Raw genomic sequence first — 22,425 nt, 5'->3', positions numbered from 1 at the left:
CCATCCCTAGGAGGAACACCATCACTCCACATGTTCCCCCCCTTTCTCCTGCTCCTCCAGGTTTATATGCTGAACATATAAACATCCTGTGCACCCCTAGCCCCCTTGCTGGTGGGCTGAGGAGCAGAAAAAGCCTTGGCTCTGTGTAATCTTTGCTCAGCAGTAGTGAAACAACCCCGTGTTATCAACACCGTTTCCAGCACAAATCCAAACCACAGCCCCATACCAGCTACTGTGAAGAAAACTAATTCTCCCCCAGCCAAAACCGGCACTCAAGGAAAACAAAATGAACCTGCACAAACCACCTTTGTTTTTCTGGTGGGTTTGACACTAAAGAAGGACAGAGTCTTCCTTGTAGTCCAACAGAAGCTGGTATCAGCAGGAATTGCTGATGCTCAGCATCCTTCAGGTTGAGCTTGTGGCAGTTTTGGCCAGAGCTAAAAAAACCTGCTGTCTAATACTATTTTGCCTGGAGTGTTCTAAAGCCTAAACAGAAGAATGGTGACACCACAGGTAGCCAGCAAATGTTCCCATAAGAACAGACTGTAAGTGCTCATCCACATTTTTCTGTCCGGTATAAAATCCTCCTGGGAGGAGGATGCCTGTGCACTCACTGGATAATAATGAAAACCCATTTCAATCAATAGGCTATAGAGTAAGCCATCTTCCCATTCTTATATCAGGACTCAATCTAATTAGAGCAATAACACTTCAACATTTAAAGTATCCAACCTTACTTTAGGAAGTATTTTTTAAGGAATAGAAAGAACATTAAACCATACTGTTGCTAAACACTAGTATTTATTTTGATAGTGACAGTGACATATCAAGTATTACCCACACAAAATACATTATTTCTGCACCTACAACCATATTGTCCAGATTGTTTCTGATGAATAAGTTGCCAGTGGTGTAGGTGGCAGCTGAAATGTAAAGTTCCCCACACAGACTTTTTCATCCTGTCACAACACTGACAAAGCATCAGTGCCCACCCTTGTAGTGCTGAGCTGAGTGTGACATGATGCACTTCCAAGCAGTGGATACAGGCAAGTGTTACCTTTTATTGGGCATCAACAAAGTTCTGCTTAAATTCTGTTTAAAGATTCTTTCAAATTCTGTTTATTGCTCATAACAAAGACTGAAATGTAATGGGTACATAGTTTTCTCAGCTCTTTCCTTCCTGAGAATCAAGTCCTAACAACATGGCATTGATTATAATTCAGAGATTCTTATTACAACTGCAAAAGGTGAAATCTCTCCTTTATTATGAAAGCAGGGATTTCAGAGTTGTTTAAAACAGCCTAAATCCTCAAATGCACAGCAATACCTGTGCATACTCATTTCCAGTACCTACGGGAGACTTAGATACTTGTCAAATTTCTTTTTCACCTGTACAATTGCACATGGCAACAGAAGCATCCCTAAGGTTCCGGCATTGTTTCCATAGTTTAGCCTCTTCAGTATCTTCATAATTATTCAAATTGTTTTCTGCTAAGACTCAAAAATTCCAGAGCATTTCCAGCCTTGAGTTTATCCTGTAAAAACAAAACACATATATATGCTTGTGCTTAACTCATATTTAACTCAAATGCTTTTACTTGTGCTTTAAAAGGAACTGCTGCAACGAGAGTAGAGGGCCTCTTCCAGTCTCTGCAGAAATCAGTGTACTACACTGAGTTTTCAGTGTTCTATCTCATGTCTCAAACTAGAGAGGGAAAAAACCCCTCTAATGTAAAGATCATACCTTCAGTTTATGGTCAAAATCGTCCATCGAATCAATCAATTTTCCAGGTTCCAGTTCCCCAAGTGGGAAAGGGTAATCTGTCCCCAAAATTACTTTGTCCTGGTAATAAAAAAAGTTGTACACTTTGTAGTAACATTGAACAACAGAGTTGCCTTCTGGAATTTATAATAAACCACAGGAAATTGCATGTATGTATTGGAGTGATTAGTTATGAAAGTGAATATGAAGATAATAACTTCCATTAGGGAAAGAACAAAGCTTGAAAACAATGGCTCAAGAGTTTATTGGGTGAATTTAAGTTTGAAAAAATTGCAGGTTATTTGTTAATAATTTTTGTGGTGCCTAACTGAAGTTTGAGGTATTTTTATTCTGATATACAAAAAGTTCAAAATGCAAATCCCAGGCCCATGGCATGACTGTCTGTTGCTCAGGTGAATAAAAGACAAATAGGAATTTCCTACTGGAATTGATTTTCTGTGATGCTGGTTAGAAATGTAACAAAGAGGCATCTATTGTTCTCCTGCACTGCTTATACTACCGCTGCAAGTAGTTTGCCTAAAATGCAATGATTAATTTTGGTTAAGTGTTGCCATAATTAAATAGCCAATAAAGGACACACAGAATTCTCCCTTCTGATTTTTGACTTATTCACTGCATGCTCTGCAGTGTTGTGTGCAGTGCAAAATGTGTATGAGACTTTTTGACACATTTCTTTAAGAATCTAAGGAAATTCTCCACCAAGATCAGAAAATGTGCTTGGATTTGCATTCCTGAATTTGAAATTTTTATCTGCATACACACAGACATACACAAACTTAAACTTACATATATGTGAGAAGAACATGTAACAAGAAATACAAAGCAATCAAAATTACCTTTTGTGTGATACCTTGAAAGTTGTAATAATGGCAAAGTGACACTACTAAAAGTATGATACAATGTAGAATTACTACAAACACTGACATTAAAAGAGTATTTAATTTAATTTAACTGGTATTCAGCTTCAGATTACAAAACCAAATCTCATTTACAAAATTTCATATATTTCTGGAAGTCTGTAACTTTTTTAAATGTCAATGGCTTTAACTGGGACTGGATATTAACTGTGCATTTGAAACATGTACCTGAGAATATGAGTGACATGATATGATTTATTTCTGAAAGAAAGTCTATGAAAAGAAAATTCAATAAAAATCTGCATGCAACGTTCCTATTATCAGAGATGAAAAGAAATAGGCACATCCTTGACAGGGCCACATTGTTATGGGCTCACTTTCACCCTGGAGTGATATTTCCCCATTTTCTCTGCCTTGGTGAGTGCATACTGCCAACTCTCCTGATTTTATTAAAGGTCTGTTTTTCTTTAAGTTTCATCTCCTGAAGACATGAATATTTGAAAACCACAGTTTTCATTAAAATATATGTTTTGAAATGTGTCATGAATTTGAAGTCAAGCTGATAAATATGGGACACTTTTTATAATGTTTGAACTCTATTACCAATAATGACATATGGTGAAGAAAACATCATTCAATTATTTTTTGAAATGCTTTGTTTTTCCTAGTTGCCAAATGCTTTTTGTTTTTAAATTGTTTAACCTCCAGTAGATGTCAGCCAAGAGTCTCTGGAAGAATCTACACAAACCTTTATCCAAAATCCAACCAGGAGATATTCTATTGTTCTGTCCTATATTGGTGTGTTATAATTTATTATGGAAGACCTGCTAAAAGATTAATATAGGAGAATTTATATGCCCTGTCTAATAAATCAATTTCTGAGTGTAGATGAAAAAAAATATATTTAGGGTATGTACTTTTAAGCTTCTAAATATATTCTTTTATTTATAATATTCAATTAAATACCAAGACATTTTATTCAGATAGGAAAAAAAATATATGCCATCTACAAAAACCTCTAATTAATAAACATACCAGGTTTATATAAGAAAATGGATTTCTAAGCAAAGGAGAAGGAAATGCAGAATTTGCCCAGCTATTTACTAGGCAAGGTTAAGTAAGGCAGGAAGGCTTGTACATCCTTGTTTACGCCTCCTATATACCAAACCAGAAAGAAATCCCACAATCTCATTAGAATAATATATATTTTTCTTTTCCTCTCTATATAAATATATTTTTCTTTTCCTCTATTTGAAAGTGCTTCGCAAGTGTTTGAAAACTAATCATGGGATCTATTCCTTAGTAGTAAAATTAAGAACTGTAAATTGATAGGAAAAATTTAGGAGCAGCATTCTGGCTGGTGATCTTAGGCTATTCATTTATACTCTTTGAGCTTCAGTTTTGTACCCATCTATAAAACAGGGATTGGAATACCTGTCTTTAGCAACCAGCCTCAGAGAAGTCTTGTGAAGCCTTTGCAGATAAATAATGCTCCTAGCATAAGAGATGTACTATTATATTATTCCAAAGCATATCAACAAAGTCAATTTTTCCTAGAAGAATTATGGTTTGATTCCTTAATTAGCAGAGGTCTCCATTTAGAAAGGTACATGGGATAATGATTAACCTCAGGGGACTCTTTTACTCCATAGAACTTTTTTTCACAGTAAGAGGGACCTGAATCTGAAAATGAACCTCAAAGTTCGTTCACCTTAAGCATGAGTTTACTCTCTTATATTGGTAAAAATTACCTTGAATCTCACCTTCTTTCCTACTATCAGAACACATCTCAAAAAAAAGGTCAGATTGCTACAACCAGTTCAGCTCCAGCTTCTGGCCAGAAAATGTTTTGCCTTTGGGCGATGGCTCGAGCAATCACCATGGGGAAGTTTTTGCAGAGATACACTGAATCATTTAATCCCATGTCAACCCAGTTCTTCACTTTTCATAGCCAGCATCATTAGGGATTTTGTGTTTATTTGTGTTCACCTCATGCCACCTCATCATGGGGGGAGCGAAGGACTGCAGCAATTTTGCAGTCTCACAAAGCTCCCAGAAATGTGTATTTCTGCTTCCTTTAGCTGGGATGGGCTTCAATTAACCTGCACCTAAAACAAAGAAGGCTTGAACTTCACTGTCCATGACTCACCCCAGATGTCACTGGATTTTAGTATTCATCAGCTCAAAGCCAACACGTTACATTCTGGTGCCAGGTAGTGGCTGTTCCCTGAGGACCCAGAGCCATGTCTAAGCACATCCCCTTCCAGCACAGCTCTTAGCCATCCTCTGGAGAGCTGTCCTATTTCAAACCTTCAGCTCAGAAAGTTACAGTGTCATCTTCAAGACTCAATCACATTGTTTTTAGCCCAGAATTTATTAATCTTACATGTGTTACCCTGCCAACACACAACTGCACTGAAAGCACTGAGATATTTGGTGTTTCTTTAAGCGTTTGACTCATGGAAGGGTATTATGTAAGAATATCAACTTTCATTAGAAAAAAAAGGAGCTTTTTAATCTTCATGGTTATAAAGTAAAGTTTGAAAATGTCATGTGATTTTTTTTTTTTTCAAGGATAAGATGCCTTAGGCTATGAAAAAGAGAAAGTTTGCCTGAGTGTTAAAAAGCACTTATGTTTTGGGTATCTGACTCATAACTTTACAGCACTAGAGTTCCACCTGATGTCTCATTGCTTGAGCTCAGAATACTCAGAGGAGAATTAAAGAGGACACCATCATTCTGTGTAGTATGCTGGCCAAATTATTGCATTTAGAAACTTAATTTCAGAAGGCTGTTGACAAAAGAAACAAGACACCAGAGAGGTTAATGATGAGTGACTTTTAGATTATCAAATTACAATCTGTCATCTCTCTCTCCTCAAAGAACTAAATTTCAGTTGCAAAGACTAATCATGATTAAGGGCCAGAGTCTATGTGTAACTTCTCAGGATGAAAGGTAGAAAAATTAAAGTGTGGTGCAAAGACTGCAGCTTTCCCACAACAACAATAGTTTAGAACAGCCTTGAGATGCAAAGCTGACTCTAAAGCAGAACTGCTCTGAGACTTGCCAAGCTACAGAAGTTCAAATAGAAAAAAGTTAAATTAGTCAGCAATGGATTAAGCATCCTGTTGTACTTTCCCTCCTGCTTTCTCTTGACATCCACGGGTCAGCTTAACAGATTCAGACCAGAAACAGAATCTGTGAGTCTCAGCCATGCTGAGTCACACAGCTGCTGATTTACCAAGGTCTGTAGAACAATGGGAAAACATGTCTCCCAACATTATAAAATGCATAAAAAGAGATAAGCCAGTGATCTTTTCTCCTTGCACTGGCAATTTAAAATTCAAGAGCTACACTCATCCCTCTGTACCATAACTGCATGTAGAACAAATATTTGGATGAATGTGGTCTAGATTTGGGGAGATTTCTCAGAAAAGGAATAACAGAGGCAAGCGCTGAACTGTTACTCCATGAGCCTTTGGATGTCTTGTAAAATGGACATGCACATGTCCATTTACTCTATACAGTAAAAATATTATCAACATGGCAGAAACCCATCAGTGTATTTCACTGGGTGAAGTTGTTGTCTTCTTCCTGTTTTCTTCTTTTATTTTGCTGTTTCATAGAGAATTAAATAATGACTCACCCTCTTCTGGAAGCATTAAAACTCACCTCTCCTATGACACTTGTTAACAGCCTTAGTGCACCAGGGTCATGGACCAGAGAGTCTGTGTAAAATGAGCCAAGGTATTTCTTCGGATCCACCTTGTTATCCATCGCACACAAGTCAGGGCGCACGTTGAATCCATGGGAGATTCTCCCCACTGTGTATGGAAAAGCTCCACCTGCAAGAAGAAATTTTCAACAACAGCAGCTGAAAATAACGTAGGAGGGAAAAAAAAAAGCCACATTATCACCAAAGACCCACAAGTTTTACTGTCAGCTACTTAGAAAGTGCTCTGCACTAGTAATTTTTTATTCCTTTCCCTTCGTTAACTTCTTTCTCTATTGTCCTCACTTCTTCACTACTGTGATGTCCAAATTCCTCGTGCTGCTTCTTTGTCCCTTTCCTTAAATCATCTCCTGTCTCTCTTTCCTCCTTGTTTCCCCTAAAGGGTATTTTAGCAGTTCAAACCCTGTTTGACACAGGCTAGGCAGTGTTCATAGAAGCAGCTGATCTGGCAGGTCTGGGGTAATAGTGCTCAGCTGGTGGCAGCCTTAAAGTGCTTGAACCCTTGATCCTTAGCTGGGGTACCAGAAAATACAGCTGTAACATGCTTAGCTAAAGAACTGGAGTTTCACATGCCACATTACTCACCTCCATGTGCAAAGCAAACTTTCAGCTTAGGAAATTTTTCAAAAATTCCACCCATAATCATGGAGCAAATGGCCATGGTTGTTTCTGTTGGCATGCCTAGGAACAAAAACAGTGTAATTGTATAAGAGTTTCACTTTTCCAATTTCCTCTTTGATTTTTAAATGTTATCTGAATTTTCTTCCATTAGCCTTGAGCCTACTGAAAAAAATAATAGTTACAGGGCACCTGCCAAAGGTTTCACATTATTACTATTAGAGGGACACAGAGCTGAACTTCAATTAAATGAAATGAAGATGCAGGACTGGAAGTTCAGATGTTCTGAATTCTAAGTCCAGTTTTTACTCTATAGCACCAGGACAGATGACAGGCAGGTTGGGTATGTCCTGAAATACACAATACAGGCTTTATTCCCATTATCCTAGCTCAAAGAGTAGTCTGGAATATGCCAGCTTCTCACCTGTGCTTCTGGATTCCTCTTTTGTGAAAAGGGGGCAGATGTATTGGTGGATATTCCAACAGAGATTTGAGGTTTAGTTATGACATGATGCCAGTTCCTACAGTTTTGAAGTAACCTCTCTCTCTCCTTGCCATGGCTAAGTTGGATGGCCAGCGTTAGGGACATACCAGCAATTTAGGTTCCTACAGCAGGCCTCAATTTATGGGTTTACCCAACATACTTAGAATATTGTGCCATCTAAACATCTAACTTCAGACATCCAGCTTAAAGATAGGAAATTAGTTCCCCTCATCTCTGGGAGAAACAATACCCATCCAGCTCAAAAAGTTGTTTTTTCATTAATGTTTTACCATACGCTCAGATGTAAAGCCTTGTAAGTCTTTCTAAGAAAATATTTTATTTATACTTTGTTAAGTAAATGCAATAATTTTATTCTCTTTTTAAATCTGCATTGTTGAGCCTGCTCTCATTAAGATTAATTAATCTTGTTTTAAGATACTGCACTAGTGATTGGGACAGCAAGATTTTCCAGTGCATACTGCAGAACATATATATATGTATATTGTGTGTGTTTTTCAGAACTGAAGTCAGTGCAAAACCATGCAAACCAAAACTATGCAAAATAGAGTCAGTGAGGGTGGAATGAGGTCTAAACATTTCGAGGTAGCAGAACAACCCTCCTCCTGTTATTCACTGTTGCTCTGATGTACCATCAGATGGGGAAAAACCAGGAGCTAGATAATGCCCTGTATCTGTGGAGTGCTTTCAAAGTACATGCTCTTCCAGCTATAGTTGATGTAAAGTTAGACTTATTTCCTCTCTGGCTAACCTATTTCTAGGAAATAATCCACTAAATTCTAGGAAGTAATGTTTGTTTCCTCCTATAATTTTTGAGGAGCTCATTTCTGAGACAATTCATTTTTCCTTAGTCATCTGCTTTTTGTATTGAAGACAAAAGGGAATACTATGTTATGTTGCAAAGCTGAATAATTTTAATTCTAAGTATTTAAAAGTTAGGCAAACTGAACAAGCTTAAAGCCAAACGAATTTACACAATAGACTTAATTGTACTACCTGATTAAAAAAAAGGTTTGATAGAAAATCCATTTTTTATCTGCACTAGTACTTTACTTTGCAACAATCTGCTGAGCATAATCCAGTTCATAAATTTAGGCTAAGCAAAGTCAATATACACTTACCTATTAGCCAAGGAAACCAATATTTGGACATCCTCCCATCTATCTGCATGTCCCAGGGATGCACAAAGAGACAGCAATTCAATTTTTCAGCAGCCTGCAGCAAAAGAAAAAGTCTAAATCTTGACTATATATTATAACAAAATACATCTTCTTTTCTTAGTCATGTTTTAAAATTACCTGCAAACCTGTACTGAGCAATAGTACTAGTATAAAAATAAGCTCACAAGTAAGAACTATGAGTAATAGTTGCTTATATTTACTCCTCTGGGCCATAGTCTGAAGTCCTTACTCAGATTCAAAGTTCTTTCTGTGACCACAGATTGGAAATATAGATGATAATATCTTTTTAGTAAGCCAAATGTTCCTCAGATTAATGCAGGACAAAACCAGTTTTCCATCCATGTTTTTCAGCCATCCTGAAGTAAAAAACTTAGTTCAAGAAAAAACTTCTTTGGTTTCTTTATACATATGAGGATGAACTCTCATAATATTTTATGGAACAATTTTAGGATGGTTTTGCAGAATTGTTCCAGCTGCATTCAGGAATTTTCATGTGAGTTGCACTACTTTGTCCCCTTTGACCTTCTGCCTGGCTTTAAAGAAAAGTTAAAAATATTCCTAATCTATCCTAAGAGTTCCAAATATGGCTGTGTTCTGATCAGGAATCCATTTCCATGCAAGTATATTAATTTTTCCAAAATTATTGACATCTCAGGAAAGGAAAACAGAAGAACAATGACAGATGCTGACCCTGACTGAGTAATCGAACTATTTGCTTAAATTTAAATATATAATCATCAGAGTCATTCATATGCTAAACCAGGATTTAACAGCTTCTTTTTGTCAGATGTATTTCTGGACCTCCTCTTGTTGCTAAGGAGATTATCACACATTTGAAAAAGTTTGATTTTGTTTACCCACACATGCATAAATAAAGCTGCAACTTTTGGGTTGTGGGGAGTAATTGCCATCTACATTTGTAAACTAAAAATAGCGATTCAATTACTGTCTTGGTAGATTGACAAGAGTTCATTGTCAAATATGGCTTAATTTCCCAATCTGTATTGTCCAGGGAGGTAACTTCCTACATTGTGAAGAAGGTACAGTGTAAGAGAGAGATCCCAGTACAAGAGGGGGATCCCAGTACCAGAGACACGGAGTTACTGGAGGGAGTCCAAAGATGATGAAGGGACTGAGCATCTCCCCTGTAAGGAAGTGCTGAACAGGGTGTTGGACCAGATGGCCTCCAGAGAACCTCCCAACATCAGCCATGCTAAGATTCCATTAATGTGGGCATCTACATCTGCTAACTGACTGTTTATGTCCATAAAAACAAACAGTCCAGGTGCTGCACTAACAGAATTCTTGGAAAAAATGAGCATCCTGAAATATGACCTCTGTGGCTCAGTTTCAAGCAGACACCTCTAATAACTTGAGAAACAGATGCAGAATGTACATTGATTAAAGCTGTAATTTAGACAAATGACCATCCTCATCTGGACCTCAGGCTATTTAAGAAATTCAATCTAAAAATTCATTTTATAATCAATGCATTGTTTGGAACCTTTGGTCCTATTTACATAATTCCATGGGGTATTTTGGCTCTATAGATATCTCTGATCATCTCTGGGATTTTATCAATTATTTCAATAGGATTAGATACAGCAACTTGAACCCGAATGCAAACACTGCAGAAGTGCTTTATTTGATACTGTACTTACCCTCACAAACCAAGAAGGCAACTCTACAGTGAGAACTCATATAAGAAAAAAAAAAATTGTTACTCATTATTATAAAATATGTTTCAGAATGTTTTGTGTTGTATCATTGTAATTATATCCTATAATGAATTGCCGTAAGCTGAGTCTCTCTGATCACTAAGCAGATTAGAAGGCTCAAATCATGACTGAATGTGCTCCAAGATATTTTTAGACAGAGTTCCACATCACAGAATTCCCCCCAAAGAAGGAAAGAAATGGTTACTCACAGCATAAACATCGTACAGCTCTGGGGCATTCAGGTCCCACTCGTTGACATGAGATCCTATTTGCACCCCAGGAAATCCCAGTTCCTTCACACAGCGATGCATTTCCTTCACAGCCAGTTCTGGAGCTTGCAGGGGTAACGTGCCCAGACCCACAAACCTCTTGGGGTACTTCTTTACTGTAGCAGCCAAGTCATTGTTTAATATCTGGGCTAGGTCTAAAGTATCCTGAGGTTTGGCCTGGTAAGATATTAAGCAGAGTAGTACATTAAAATATAGTTCTCAAATGTTATCACCTTTGGAAGATATTGGATAAATGTCACTGCCAACAACTGAGAGACAGGGTTTAAGCCTAAGTTTGCTTTACAGTTCTGAATAGATGGAAACCTGCAGGACTAAATTCTACCTCACTTTAAAACCTCTGGGTGCAGTTCTGCTTCTTGTCTTGAATATTTTATCAACTGCTGTTGCCTTTACTGCTCAACAGGAGTGTAAAAAAGCCCAGATTGCTGATGCATTTTAAGTATCTGGTCTTTTGTGTAAACCAGTCCCCTGTTTCGGTTTATCCCAATGCAAAAGCCTCAGTATATAATTTTTAAACATAGCAATGAATATTTACTCTCCTATTACTGGAGCTGAAGAAATAAAAATAAGAAATGTGAGATGCTGCAGCATGAGAATTCTACAGAGAAAACTTGGGCAAACTTCTCTAACATTTAGAATGAGATAACGGTCATAATTCCAATAAAAGAGGTGCAATATCCATTCAATCAATCTCCATTTCCCCCCCCAATGAGTATTTAAAGGAAGATATTCCCTTAGACACCAGAGTAAAGTTTTAAAGAGATGTTGCTCAACAAGAAATTCTGAAAATTGGTGGTACTACTTATTTGTGGGCTTAACCCAATGGTTTTAATTAACATATCTGTTTACATATAACATCTTGACTTGTACACATCACTAAATAATCAAACTGAGAATGTATTTAGAACAGCATTTTGCTACTATTTATGTTCTCAGTCTGTTTTTATTTCTTTGAAGCATTAAAGATCACCATGTAGGGAACGTATTAACTTAAATTTACTACTGAATTTTAAGATTCAAATATTCCAGGTCCCTGAGCCTTGTGCCACATTTAAAAGAAAGTGGGACAAGACCACAAATATATCTTTTATATATTTGGATTTTTTTTCATGAGAAAATACTGTTTGATGTCTAACTTTCATGGAATCTGTACATATATGTCTCCCCATTTCCAGCTGCCCCCACAAGAGAAGAGATCCAGCTGTTGTCTCCTCCTTTCCCACCATCTGTGCTCCGGAGTGAAGCTTTGCCAGGACACCCTACTGGCTCTTCTGACACCTGCACTGCTTTTGGCTTCTTCAGAGCAGAACAACTCCCTGTTTACCTCAGTGATCTCGTGACTACTTCAGTCACCTCATTCACAGGAAGATGCATGTACATTCTAAAAGTTTTGCTACATGTGAGTTACAAAATACGGCAGTAGGAACTTACCCAGTAGCTGAACATCACAGGGACTGTGGAAAGGGCTTGGACTGTGACCCCTGAATGAGAAAAAGCAGTTATTAATGTTTCCTTTTGTTTGTTTGTTTGTGATGAAAGATAAGAAAGCGTTTTGTTTTGAGAGGCAGAAGGAAAAAGTTTAATGATAAGAAACACTGATTTAAGTGACATGGATAGATTTTTTTTAAAATTATGGATCATAGTAATAAATTTTGTAATGTAGCAGTTTATTAAGATTTGAACATATTTGGTAAGTAGAAAGAAAGAGAACACTTTCCTACTCATACTAGATTATTTGTGAAATTAAGTATTTTGATTTTAGAAATATTTAGTAGGCACATGTACAATCAATTAAAATAGCAATTTAATGTTACTCTCACAAAAATGAATGTGACATTAAACCAACAGAATGCCATAAGTTAAGTTTACTCTGTCATATATATTAAATAAATAAATAAGTGATTTTGCTCAAAGATTAAAAACATCATGTTAACAATGGTTGGTAAACAATGTTTACCCAAGTGTTCCACAAAGCTATATTGTGTTAGGTTTCATTCATCCTGTGTCTGGGCTAGTGAGGTTGTAAGCATAAGAAAATCTGCCTGTTTTCAGAAATAACTTTAATGTTTGCAATAAAGAGAATTAAGTCCATGTTGTTTTGTTTCTGTTCAGACACAAATCTATACCATAACTTTGTGTGTGACAGACCACAGGAATAAAAGCAACAAACCTAGCAGACAAACAACAAAAGAAACAATGGGCAATAATTAGGACTTCACTAAATATTTAAATGCAAAACTTTTTTTTTTTACATTTTAGGTCTGATTTATGCACTTTCTTCTGAGACAATGACCTTGCCAAAGCGCTCCAATGTTTAACAAAATGATTCTCAATAGTCAGGCAGGAAACTGGCTCAGATTCTTCCAAGATCTGATTAATATTATGTACAGCAGCAATGGTTTAGGTTAAGGATTAGGACTGCAAAATTACATGTTTACCAAAGTGCAGCCTAAAATGTGTTATCCACCAATATGACACTTGATTGGTGTGTTTGAGGACATCCACCATGTTGTCCACAATGAATGTTGTATCTGGTTTCAATCCATTTTTACACTTCCGAGCAAATTTAACATAAAGCCTGAAGGCAGATTTCCAAGCTGAACTTCCTAGACAGTGGCTTTAGGAAGAATTAGAATCAGTACAGAAAAACCTCTACTTTATATCCTCTTCAGAGGATTTTACAAAGGAGAAAATAACAAGAAAAGGCAGTTAGGATGAACTAATATACTTTCTCTAACAAAACTGTGATGATTTGTGTCGCAGAACTGTGATGTTAATTACCTTTACAGCTTGTTTTATTGAATTACCTGGATAGCTTGTTTTATTGAGTGGATCAAGACAGAGGTGTGCACACCAATTAGACCCAGGACATATGATTATGAGAATTAATTGAGTCTCTTTGGTCCATTGGATACCATTTTTTATTACTGGCAAGATTTCTTGGACAATGCACAAAGAAAGTCTTTTAGCAACCAACCTCAAAGTTATTTCTCTGAGTTAATAATACCTTTTAGTGATTGATTCTAGTTTTGTTCAGCTGGGAGACTCCTTGCATCTTTGTCCCAAAATTATGCCATGTTCGGAGGTTAAATTTTTGGGTATACTTTATCTCGGCCTGTGTCACAGAAAATGTTCTTTAAATTGAGTAGCTACAACTTTCTAAACCAAAAAGGAGTAAATGTGGCCCATAGTCTTTATTATTAGTTGAGCAGTAAGAATGAAAAACACCAAGGCCTTTTTTGTGTCCCACTGAATTGGCTGATGTCTGTGTCTCTGGAGTGCTGTAATAAAGGGGGACGTTTTTAGGGCACAAGTCACCAGATGGTGCTGTAACACACAGATTTAGATTTTTTTTCTTTTTTTTTTTTTACCAAGCAAGCACTGTTCAATTTGAGGAGAAATATTGTGGTGTTGGTTTTATGATACATTTTCTATTCTGGAGAGCTCTTGCAGAAATTTGAAAAAAAAAAAAAAATTGCTCCTGTGTTTTCCCTTTGCCTACAGCAAATAGATGGGGCAGAACTGTTTTGTAGAAACTTGCCTTTAGTGTTGAGGGAAATATCTGAAAGGGAAAGATGCCCAAAGGCTATTTGTGATCCACATTGTAGTTGAATGACTCAGTAATCCCCAAAATCCCTGAGCTAACTCAGAGAAAGATTACAGTCTAGTCAAGGCACGATTCTATGATTCTGTGATAAGGCAGCATATTTCAGAGTTTGCAAAGACATTTGGGCATTCCCATTAAATGTCTAATGGTTGGAGTTTGAAATACTTTTCCAGGGTCCAGATGAAGTAATTGAAAAATTATCTAATTATGTTTACGTAAATTGTCCCATAGCCCCTGACTTCCCAAACTGGCCCATATGATATGTTGCAGTAAACCTCCTCAAGGATAATGACCCACAGTACCCCCTAACACAAAATCACAGAATCATTTAGGTTGGAAAAGACCTTTAAGGTCATCAAGTCCAACCATTAAGCCAGCAGTGCCAAGCCCACCACTAACCCATGTACCCAAGTGCCACATCTACCTTTTTATTAAATCCCTTCTGAGACAGTTACTTCACAACTGTCCTGGGCAGCCTGTGCCAGGGCTTGACATCCCTTTTGGTGAAGAAATTTTTTCCTAATATCCAGTATAAACCTCCCCTGGTGCTGCTTGAGGCCATTTCTTCTTCTGCTATCGCTTGTTATCTGGGAGAAGAGATCAACTCCCAACTGGCTACAGCCTCCTGTCAGACAGTTGTAGAGTGTGATAAGCTCTGAGGAAACAATAATCATAAAAATGCTACTTAAAAAATATCTACTCTCTTCAGGTGTGTATTTCTCATAAAAAGTTGAGGCTGTGTCTACTGGGAAACTGATGTAGTAATTATTCAGGTTTCAATCTAAGAAGAAAATAATCTTTAGTAACATATTTCTCTCACAGAAGTAATTTGGAATTGCAGTGTTAATAAGAACTAGCAAAAATAACTGATCAGACTGTAAGTTCCTTCCCTCATCCTCAGTCTCCCATCTCACATACTTTATTTAGTGTCATGTACGCAGCTTGATGAAAAGCTAATTTGGAAACAAACATACAAAAAATCCTGTGAGTAAAAAGAATATTGTTAACATTTGGAACAAAAATGAAAGATCTTCTTCCTTTATGTGAATTACTTCTATACCTGGAATGTGTGTTGCCTTTTTAAGTCCACAATAAGCCATCCCTATTTATGTCAATTAGTTCCTTACTAACTTAAAATCCCATCAAAATCAAAGAGTTCATGTGGGGAATAAACTGCTACTGAAAATGAGGAAAGTTATGGGAACGTGTCCCATCTGAATATAAAGCATATCAGTTTTTCCTGACTTTCAAGAGATTTAAACTAAGGAGTCAATGTGCTAAACCTGTTAATTTTCCCATTGTTATTGAGCACTTTCAGATGAACTGACAGAGAAGTTGTAGTTATTCTAAATGAGACTCAATGATTTCAATTCCTTCATGGAGGAAGGTACCTGACAGGTCCATCTCTTTAATCCGTACTTCTGGATCCCAGCAGTTCTCTTGAATAACTCTAAAAACCTTTCCATCCTTCATCATCTTTGCCTGTCCCTGTGAAATGACATTTTCATATATTATGAATGTGACAAAACAGTACATGCCAATTTATAGTTGCTTGAGTATATTGTGCTCCCTACGGAAATTCAGTGACAAAATATTGTTCTTTTATTTTTATGCAGTAGGTATTTTTAAACAAAGACTATTTTAAAAATAGACATTAATTAAACAGTCATTTATAGTTCAGTCTTCATAATAAAAAAAATCCCCTTTCTTTTGCAAGGTATATCATTCTACATTTATATGGAAAAGATATCAGGTACCTTAATCCGAGTTTATCCTCAAACCAAATTTTGACCTCAAAACAGTGCTCTAATTAAATCTGTGCTAAATTTTCCCTTTGGGTGTGTATATGTTCCCTTAATAGCATCACAGTGATTCCAGTAACTACAGAAATAACTGTACAGCTCAGTTACTTTCAGTCCAGTTGTTTCATATCACCATTGATAATGAGACAAAAGCAGACCTGTTATGTTGTCTTCAGGTTATGTTTTCTCCTTGGGAAAAAAAAGAATTATTGAAGAATTTGTATTTGGGAAAAAAACCCCAAGCAAAACTTTATCACAGTATAAACCCATGACCTCAATTAGTGTAATACCTTTCCCATATGCCACCAATTCCCAAATGTATGAAGTTCAAGATATTATCACAGTCATGAAATATAATATTGTTCCTTTATGAACATGGAAACCTTTTAAACTTCATTTTTTCGTTGATTTGTGAATTGTTCAAAGAGGTTGAGGATGTACAGTGTCATCACATTAAGCAAAGTAAATTGTCTGTTAAGTTGGAGGTCCCCACATGCTGTTAGGAACATGGACAGACAGGCACACCAGGCTTTCCGCTGGCTGACACTTGCACAAATGGATGGGACACAACTCATCAACACTTGCAAGCCCTGAGTATTTCCCAGCTGTTTGAAGCTACTGTAGGGATAAGTGGGAAGGGATGAAAGCCAGAAGATCCACCTGGCGCTGTGCATTTGGGGGGGGTAAGTGAGGTCATGCAGCAGATGCATTGGACAGAGGAACACTCCACCTGCAGTTAAAAATTGAAGACCACATGAGAAAACACTGCAGCTACTCCTTCACCTTGGCATGAAACAGCTCCGTGCAAGGCAGGCTCCTGACCCTTCAAGAAAGGGAATTCTCTCTCTCCAAAGGCCACTTTATTTTTCCTCACAAAGTCGGTGTTATTTAGAATTGTCTGTTTTTCTAAAGAAAAAACCTTGTTAGAACATTTGTTACTAGTACACCCAACCAGAGGGATTTCTGTCCCCTTCTGAGAAGTCAGACTGTTCTTAAGCTTGAATTTGTTACTAACTTCATGCATTGTTCACAGATATACTGTGATATAATATACAGATATAATGAGTATTTCAAAGCTCTCCTCAAAAAATCTAACTGTGCTGCCCTGGCAAATTGTCAAGTTACTTGTTACCTGTATCACAGGCTATGAAAATTACTTGAAATATCATAACTACAAAGTCCTGATTCTCCAGTAAAATACTTCAGACTCTTGTAAAATTGGTTTTCCAACCTGACAGAAAGGTTTACTCTGGCCATACACTCCAGTACATTAAGAAAAGTTTAGTGCATTGCTACAGGTTGTCTAATAAACAAAAAAAACATTTGGGATGTGAGAAAAAGGCAGAGTAGAACCAAGCATTGCACCACACATGAATAGATTGCATGGATTTTACTATTCTATTCTATTCTACACTACTGTACTCTATCCCATTCTAAACATTATTCAATATTTAATGCTTTAATTAATTTATGTGAAAAGTAAGAGAGACTTATTTCAGAATTAGGTCCAGCAGGCTGATTTGGTTCAGCAAACTTCATTTAAATGATCCCATTGCTGAACTACTCAGTCACATTCCAAATTGTTCTTCTTTAAACATGCATGTAATTGTTTTCTTTCAGTTTGACTCTGATGCTTCTTCACAGAATGATATGAGAAGCCTTTGTTTTTTGGTTTTTTTGGTTTTTAATCTTAAGAATTAAAGAAAATTATTAAATTATCCCCAGTTTTACATATCTGAGCAGGATTTTATTTCACCATGCACCATGTAAAATTTTCAGACAGAAGTAGGCTGGACAGAATTCTCTGCAGAGGGTATCAGGCTATTATTGACTTGCCACAAAGTTCCTCTGCAAACTATTTTTAGCACGGAATTTTAGCATCAGACCTGTAACAAACAGCTAAGCTGCTAAAAATGTGTCCAAGCATTCTCTTCTTCCTGCAGCTCCCACATGTCTCAGGAGCTGTGCCATACACAAGTTGGTTCTGCAGGTGGCTTGTTCTCCCCTACTGTGCCTGCTTACACTCAGATCTGAAATCTCAGCATAATATTTGTTTGCTCCTCATTCTTGGTTTCAACCTTCATATTGTGTGGTCCTTTTCCACAAATGGTTGTTAGGCATTTTACAGCATAGCCTTGCATGTAATAGAAAGGTAAAAGTGTGTGTAATGTTAGGTTGCAATAAATAGACATGGTGTTGTATCTATTTAATCAGGCTTTGTCTTTCTTTCTTTCTCTCTTTCTTTTTCTTTCTTTCTTTCTTTCTTTCTTTTTTTTTTCTCTCTCTCTCTTTCTTTCTCTCTTTCTTTCTATTACCCAGCTAGTGTAAGCTTATATGCAATCACAATGGGGTAGGATTTTGCAAAGTGACAAGGGGATAAGGGAATATCTAGTTCCACTGAAATTAACAGGCATTATATACTTAAATACTTTGGTACCTGGAAGATGCAAGTCTTGCTTTCCTAAAGGTGAGTCTCTATAGAGAATGAATGAATTGGCCAAACCACAAAAAGGAGCAAGGAAGAAGATCGGATACTCTCTTCTTTATAAGGTTACTCCAATAGGGAGAGGCACTGTCACCCTGAAAATGCAAAGTAGCCAATCCTTCTATCCCTTATCCCTCTAGTTTTCAGTATGGAATCCCTGTATTGAGAGAAGAATTTCAGAAGACAGTCACAGATTGTGAGTTTCATCTCTCAAGAAAAAGGTTCTACTGAGGTATATTAGGACTTGCCCTGATATTATTTCATAGAATACAGAGGTCTAGAGAAATCTGTATCAGAAACAGAGCCAATCTTATTGCCACTTCACTTCTTAATAGATTTATCGTGGGTTTGTGTTCTTGAGGACAATACAAGATTAGCTTAGAGCACCAAACAGCCCAAACCTTGCAGTGATGATCCAGCTGTACCCATCCACCATATCCATATCTCTGTGGAAGAAAGAAGAAAAAGACAGTGCTAGTTAGCACTCTGTAATCACAACAACTATAACTACTACTACTACTACTAGTACTATTATTATTATTTGCAGTTCTTACAATCCAGCAGTACCTCATTCAGGAGAAACACGTGGGCTCAACTTTGAGTCTGAGTAGCCCCACTGACTTGAGTAGAAGTGCTGAAGTTGGACTGGACCTGACTAATGTTGTTTGTATGTGCAATTTTAGCTGCCAGTTCGACAACATTTTTAAACAACCTATTCCAAAATGCTCAAAGTTGCTTACTATATTGAGGTTCTAACTGGAATGATTTTAACAGAGAAAAAATTAAATTAAATATTTGGCAGTATGAGAATTGAGCTGACTACTTTGCAATCTGTGATCAGTTAATCATTAGCACAGAGATGCATCGATTCCACTTTTCAGCTTCCATGATTCAGCAGCAGGACTGAAGGTCAGACTCTTGTCTATTAATATTTAAACAGCCAAGAGTAGCTAAAGAGGAGAAGCTTAGATGCTCATTGATTCTTCCAGAGAGATTCAAAATTGGTCAGGCAAAATAGCAAGACCTACATATGAAGCTGATTTCCTCTTACTTTCATGAATTAGTAGATGAGAAATAAATGAAATTTTCAAATATCAGACTGGAAACAATGCTCAGAATTCCTATTTTTGCCATAAAGAAACATTTAAAAGAAAAGTAAGTAAAAGCAGGCATTTCTTTCACTGAAGTGTAAACAATTTGGATACAGTCCTGAATTTCCTGTGATACCAAATCATTACTTAGTGCCACTGTGAACTTTCCTAGTGCAGGTGTGCAGAGCCAAGCCTGACTTCAGCCAGTCAGAGATTCTACAGACTGAGGCTATGTAAGTTTTATTTAGCTATGTTTAGCTATGCATATTTTATTTAAATTTATAAGGTTATATATAAAAATATTGAAACTTGGGGGAAATTTAACTTGAACTAGCTCTGTGCTAATTCCAATTACAAGCTGTGCAGAAAACGAGTACCTTAAAGGTGCTGAAGGAGCACAAAGGCAATAAAGAAATTCACTGCTCTGTTTTTGAACTTGTTTTCTTCTTTCTTCCCTGCAGTTACTGGCTGGGTGCATTGACAGTCCTTACTTAATTTTTTATACAAATTTTTGTACTTATGTTGGGTTCCTAAGCTGTTAAATACGTATCCTGACAATTGAATTTTCTAGGATGAAGGTTCAGTATTTATAAAGCTGGAAACAAGAAAGAGAAGTTCAGCACTAAGTAAATGTGTGCATGTCAGGAGACTTCTTGGTTTTCCATGCATGAGATGTAGAGATCTGTGTTAATGGCTTGAATTTTCAGAAGACTCCAGGGAATTCTGGGAGGTGTTTTCTGCTCTGGGCCCATTAATAAACCATTGAGTGGCTCAGAACAGAGGAACAAAAACTAGCAGGTGGAAATTAACTTTTAAAAATTTGGTATTTGCTTCTTTATCTGTGTTTTAAGAAATGCAACACTGGCCTACAGGGTCTACCATGAGTGAATTCTTGATGTACATCTTGGAACATCAAGGGATTCTTGGGGTCATTTTATCCCAGTGAATTTGTTGCCCTTTTAAAGTATATAGAGAAAAAAAATTAAAAAAATCCTTTAAAAATCATATAAAATAAGAATAAGGGCATTTTATAGGTGTTTTTATAAGATTATTGCACAAACACAACAAAATCTGAAACAACCAAGAGTAATCTGTCTTGTAGTCTGTTTATTTAAACTCCTGTCCATTTAAACCAGACATAATTGTTCTAGAAAGGGTCTGTCCTCCCACCTGCATTATTAAGTGTATGTGTGTTTTACGTCAGGAGCTCTTAGTATTACAAACAGGAGGTTCAAACAGATATTTATAAACACCTTCCTAGATACACATGGAAACAAACATTCCTTTCCAGGAAGTTTTATGTATAATGGGGTTATTTTTTACTCCTGATGAGGAAGCAATCCTATGTATGTTTTTTAATGCCAGATTTTCTCATAATTTTTTTTTCTAATATGCTGTTAACATTTTCCAGCTGTTCTCTTGTCTAATATTGGCTGATGCTGGACTGTCATGATTAAAATCACAGAAACACAGAGCTAATAGATATGAAACCCTTTCAGATATACTACTTTAAAACATAAGTGACACTCTCTGTTCCTAAATACATTTCATGGGATCATGAAAATATGACTGACAAGAATAAATTTATGTCACTGAATAATAATAACAACAACAATAAAAAAAAAGTAATAATATGCAAAGATTCAAAATTAACACAAATTGACATAGCTTCAGTGTTCTGACAACTGAGATTTTGTATTTTAAAAACAATATGCTACTTCCTTCCAGTAACCGAAAAAATAACAGATATCATCATCATCATCAATTAACTGCACTTAGAGTGACCCCACTCCTATTGAAGTTAATGACTTTCATGCCTGGGGGTATAAGATGTGAATGATTTTTGTCTTAGTTAACATTAATCTTGCCTAATATTTGCTTATTTATTTAATTTAAAAAAAAACATGAATACTGTTTGGGAATAGAACATCTCCATTTTTATCAAGACAGTGGAATTTACACCTCATTATTTGACAATTTTAGGTCAAAAAACCCAAGGAAAATGGTAAGAATTGCTTCAGACTAAATAAAGAGTGGGGAACAGAGCCCAGTATGACATCCCTTTCTTACTGAGACTCTTGCTTTGCAAAGTAATGCATACAAATATTTTACAACTGAAAAAAATCAAATTATACAAAAACCTAGAGATATTAACCACAGAACCCTTCATTCATTTTTCTTTCAAAAATCACATGGGTAGAAATGGTTGCTGATCACATAAGGCATTGAATATCTAAACTCTTTTTACCTTTTTCAGGTCAGGCCATTCCTTAGGTAGAATGTGGCTATGAATATCAATTTTCATTTTGGAAGTATCACAGGAGAAACACTCCTTGAATGATAATGTTTTCTGTGGGAATGCCACTGTCCTTCCTGTCCCTGGTTCACAGGTTATTAACTTTGGCTGCTGTCCAGATCCACCTGCTGCCTTACCAGGAAGGCTTGGTCCAGTGGCCAACCAGGAGGCCTAAATCCCAGAGGAGTGGCTCTCCAAAAGAACAAAGGCTTCTAGCAGAAAGTCCCTGTTAATGCACAAACTACAGCTGACTGAGGGCAAAGGGAAAATACATGTTTATATTGGCACTATGAAGGGATTTATTTTACACAGAAGCTAAAATGAAAATTTGTGGTTGAAAATCACTCAATAAAATCGAGTTAGAATAGATGTATTAAGCATGCTGACTTGAATTTCCTCTTTTCTGCCTCTCAGATCTGAAACTGCAGAGAACATATAATGTAGAGAATAGGTAATATAACC

The 22,425-nt window shown here is 36.6% G+C and overlaps 1 protein-coding gene and 1 long non-coding RNA gene across 3 annotated transcripts; one reads left to right on the top strand and one right to left on the bottom strand.

Annotated features, from left to right (window-relative positions):
- Positions 1-1,361: 1,361 nt before the first annotated feature.
- Positions 1,362-22,046, bottom strand: ACMSD (aminocarboxymuconate semialdehyde decarboxylase). Of its 2 annotated transcripts, XM_051810303.1 has the most exons (10): positions 21,916-22,040; positions 18,978-19,022; positions 15,681-15,777; positions 12,114-12,163; positions 10,602-10,838; positions 8,615-8,708; positions 6,959-7,054; positions 6,313-6,485; positions 1,745-1,843; positions 1,362-1,535 (listed from the first exon to the last, which is right to left on the bottom strand). In XM_051810303.1, the coding sequence occupies exons 1-10, from the start codon at positions 21,970-21,972 to the stop codon at positions 1,473-1,475; spliced, it is 1,011 nt and encodes a 336-aa protein (XP_051666263.1). In that variant the 5' UTR covers positions 21,973-22,040; the 3' UTR covers positions 1,362-1,472. The 2 variants fall into 2 exon arrangements, with proteins under 2 accessions (XP_051666263.1, XP_051666264.1); XM_051810304.1 differs by lacking the exon at positions 15,681-15,777 and having other exon boundaries at positions 21,916-22,046.
- Positions 19,150-22,332, top strand: LOC127481256 (uncharacterized). Its single transcript, XR_007908161.1, has 3 exons — positions 19,150-19,731; positions 19,845-19,900; positions 21,925-22,332. It is a non-coding gene; the product is annotated as an uncharacterized LOC127481256 (long non-coding RNA).
- Positions 22,333-22,425: the final 93 nt, after the last annotated feature.

This window comes from Manacus candei, unplaced genomic scaffold (assembly GCF_025592945.1).
Source record: "Manacus candei isolate 608988 ecotype Guabito, Panama unplaced genomic scaffold, ASM2559294v1 h1tg000077l, whole genome shotgun sequence".
In the NCBI taxonomy this organism is placed as follows: Eukaryota; Metazoa; Chordata; class Aves; order Passeriformes; family Pipridae; genus Manacus; species Manacus candei.
Note: the sequence above shows the minus strand (reverse complement) of the source record. Positions and strands in the feature narration are given on the sequence as shown.

What these genes read in the sequence shown, in the direction of transcription:
- ACMSD (XM_051810303.1), bottom strand. Translation starts at nt 21,972, where the DNA reads ATGAAAATTGATATTCATAGCCACATTCTACCTAAGGAATGGCCTGAC. An exon ending in CTGTGATGTTCAGCTACTGG is followed by an intron (nt 10,839 to 12,113) that starts GTAAGTTCCTAC and finishes ATATCTTACCAG; the next exon opens with GCCAAACCTCAGGATACTTT. An exon ending in AGCTGTACGATGTTTATGCT is followed by an intron (nt 8,709 to 10,601) that starts GTGAGTAACCAT and finishes CTTTTGCTGCAG; the next exon opens with GCTGCTGAAAAATTGAATTG.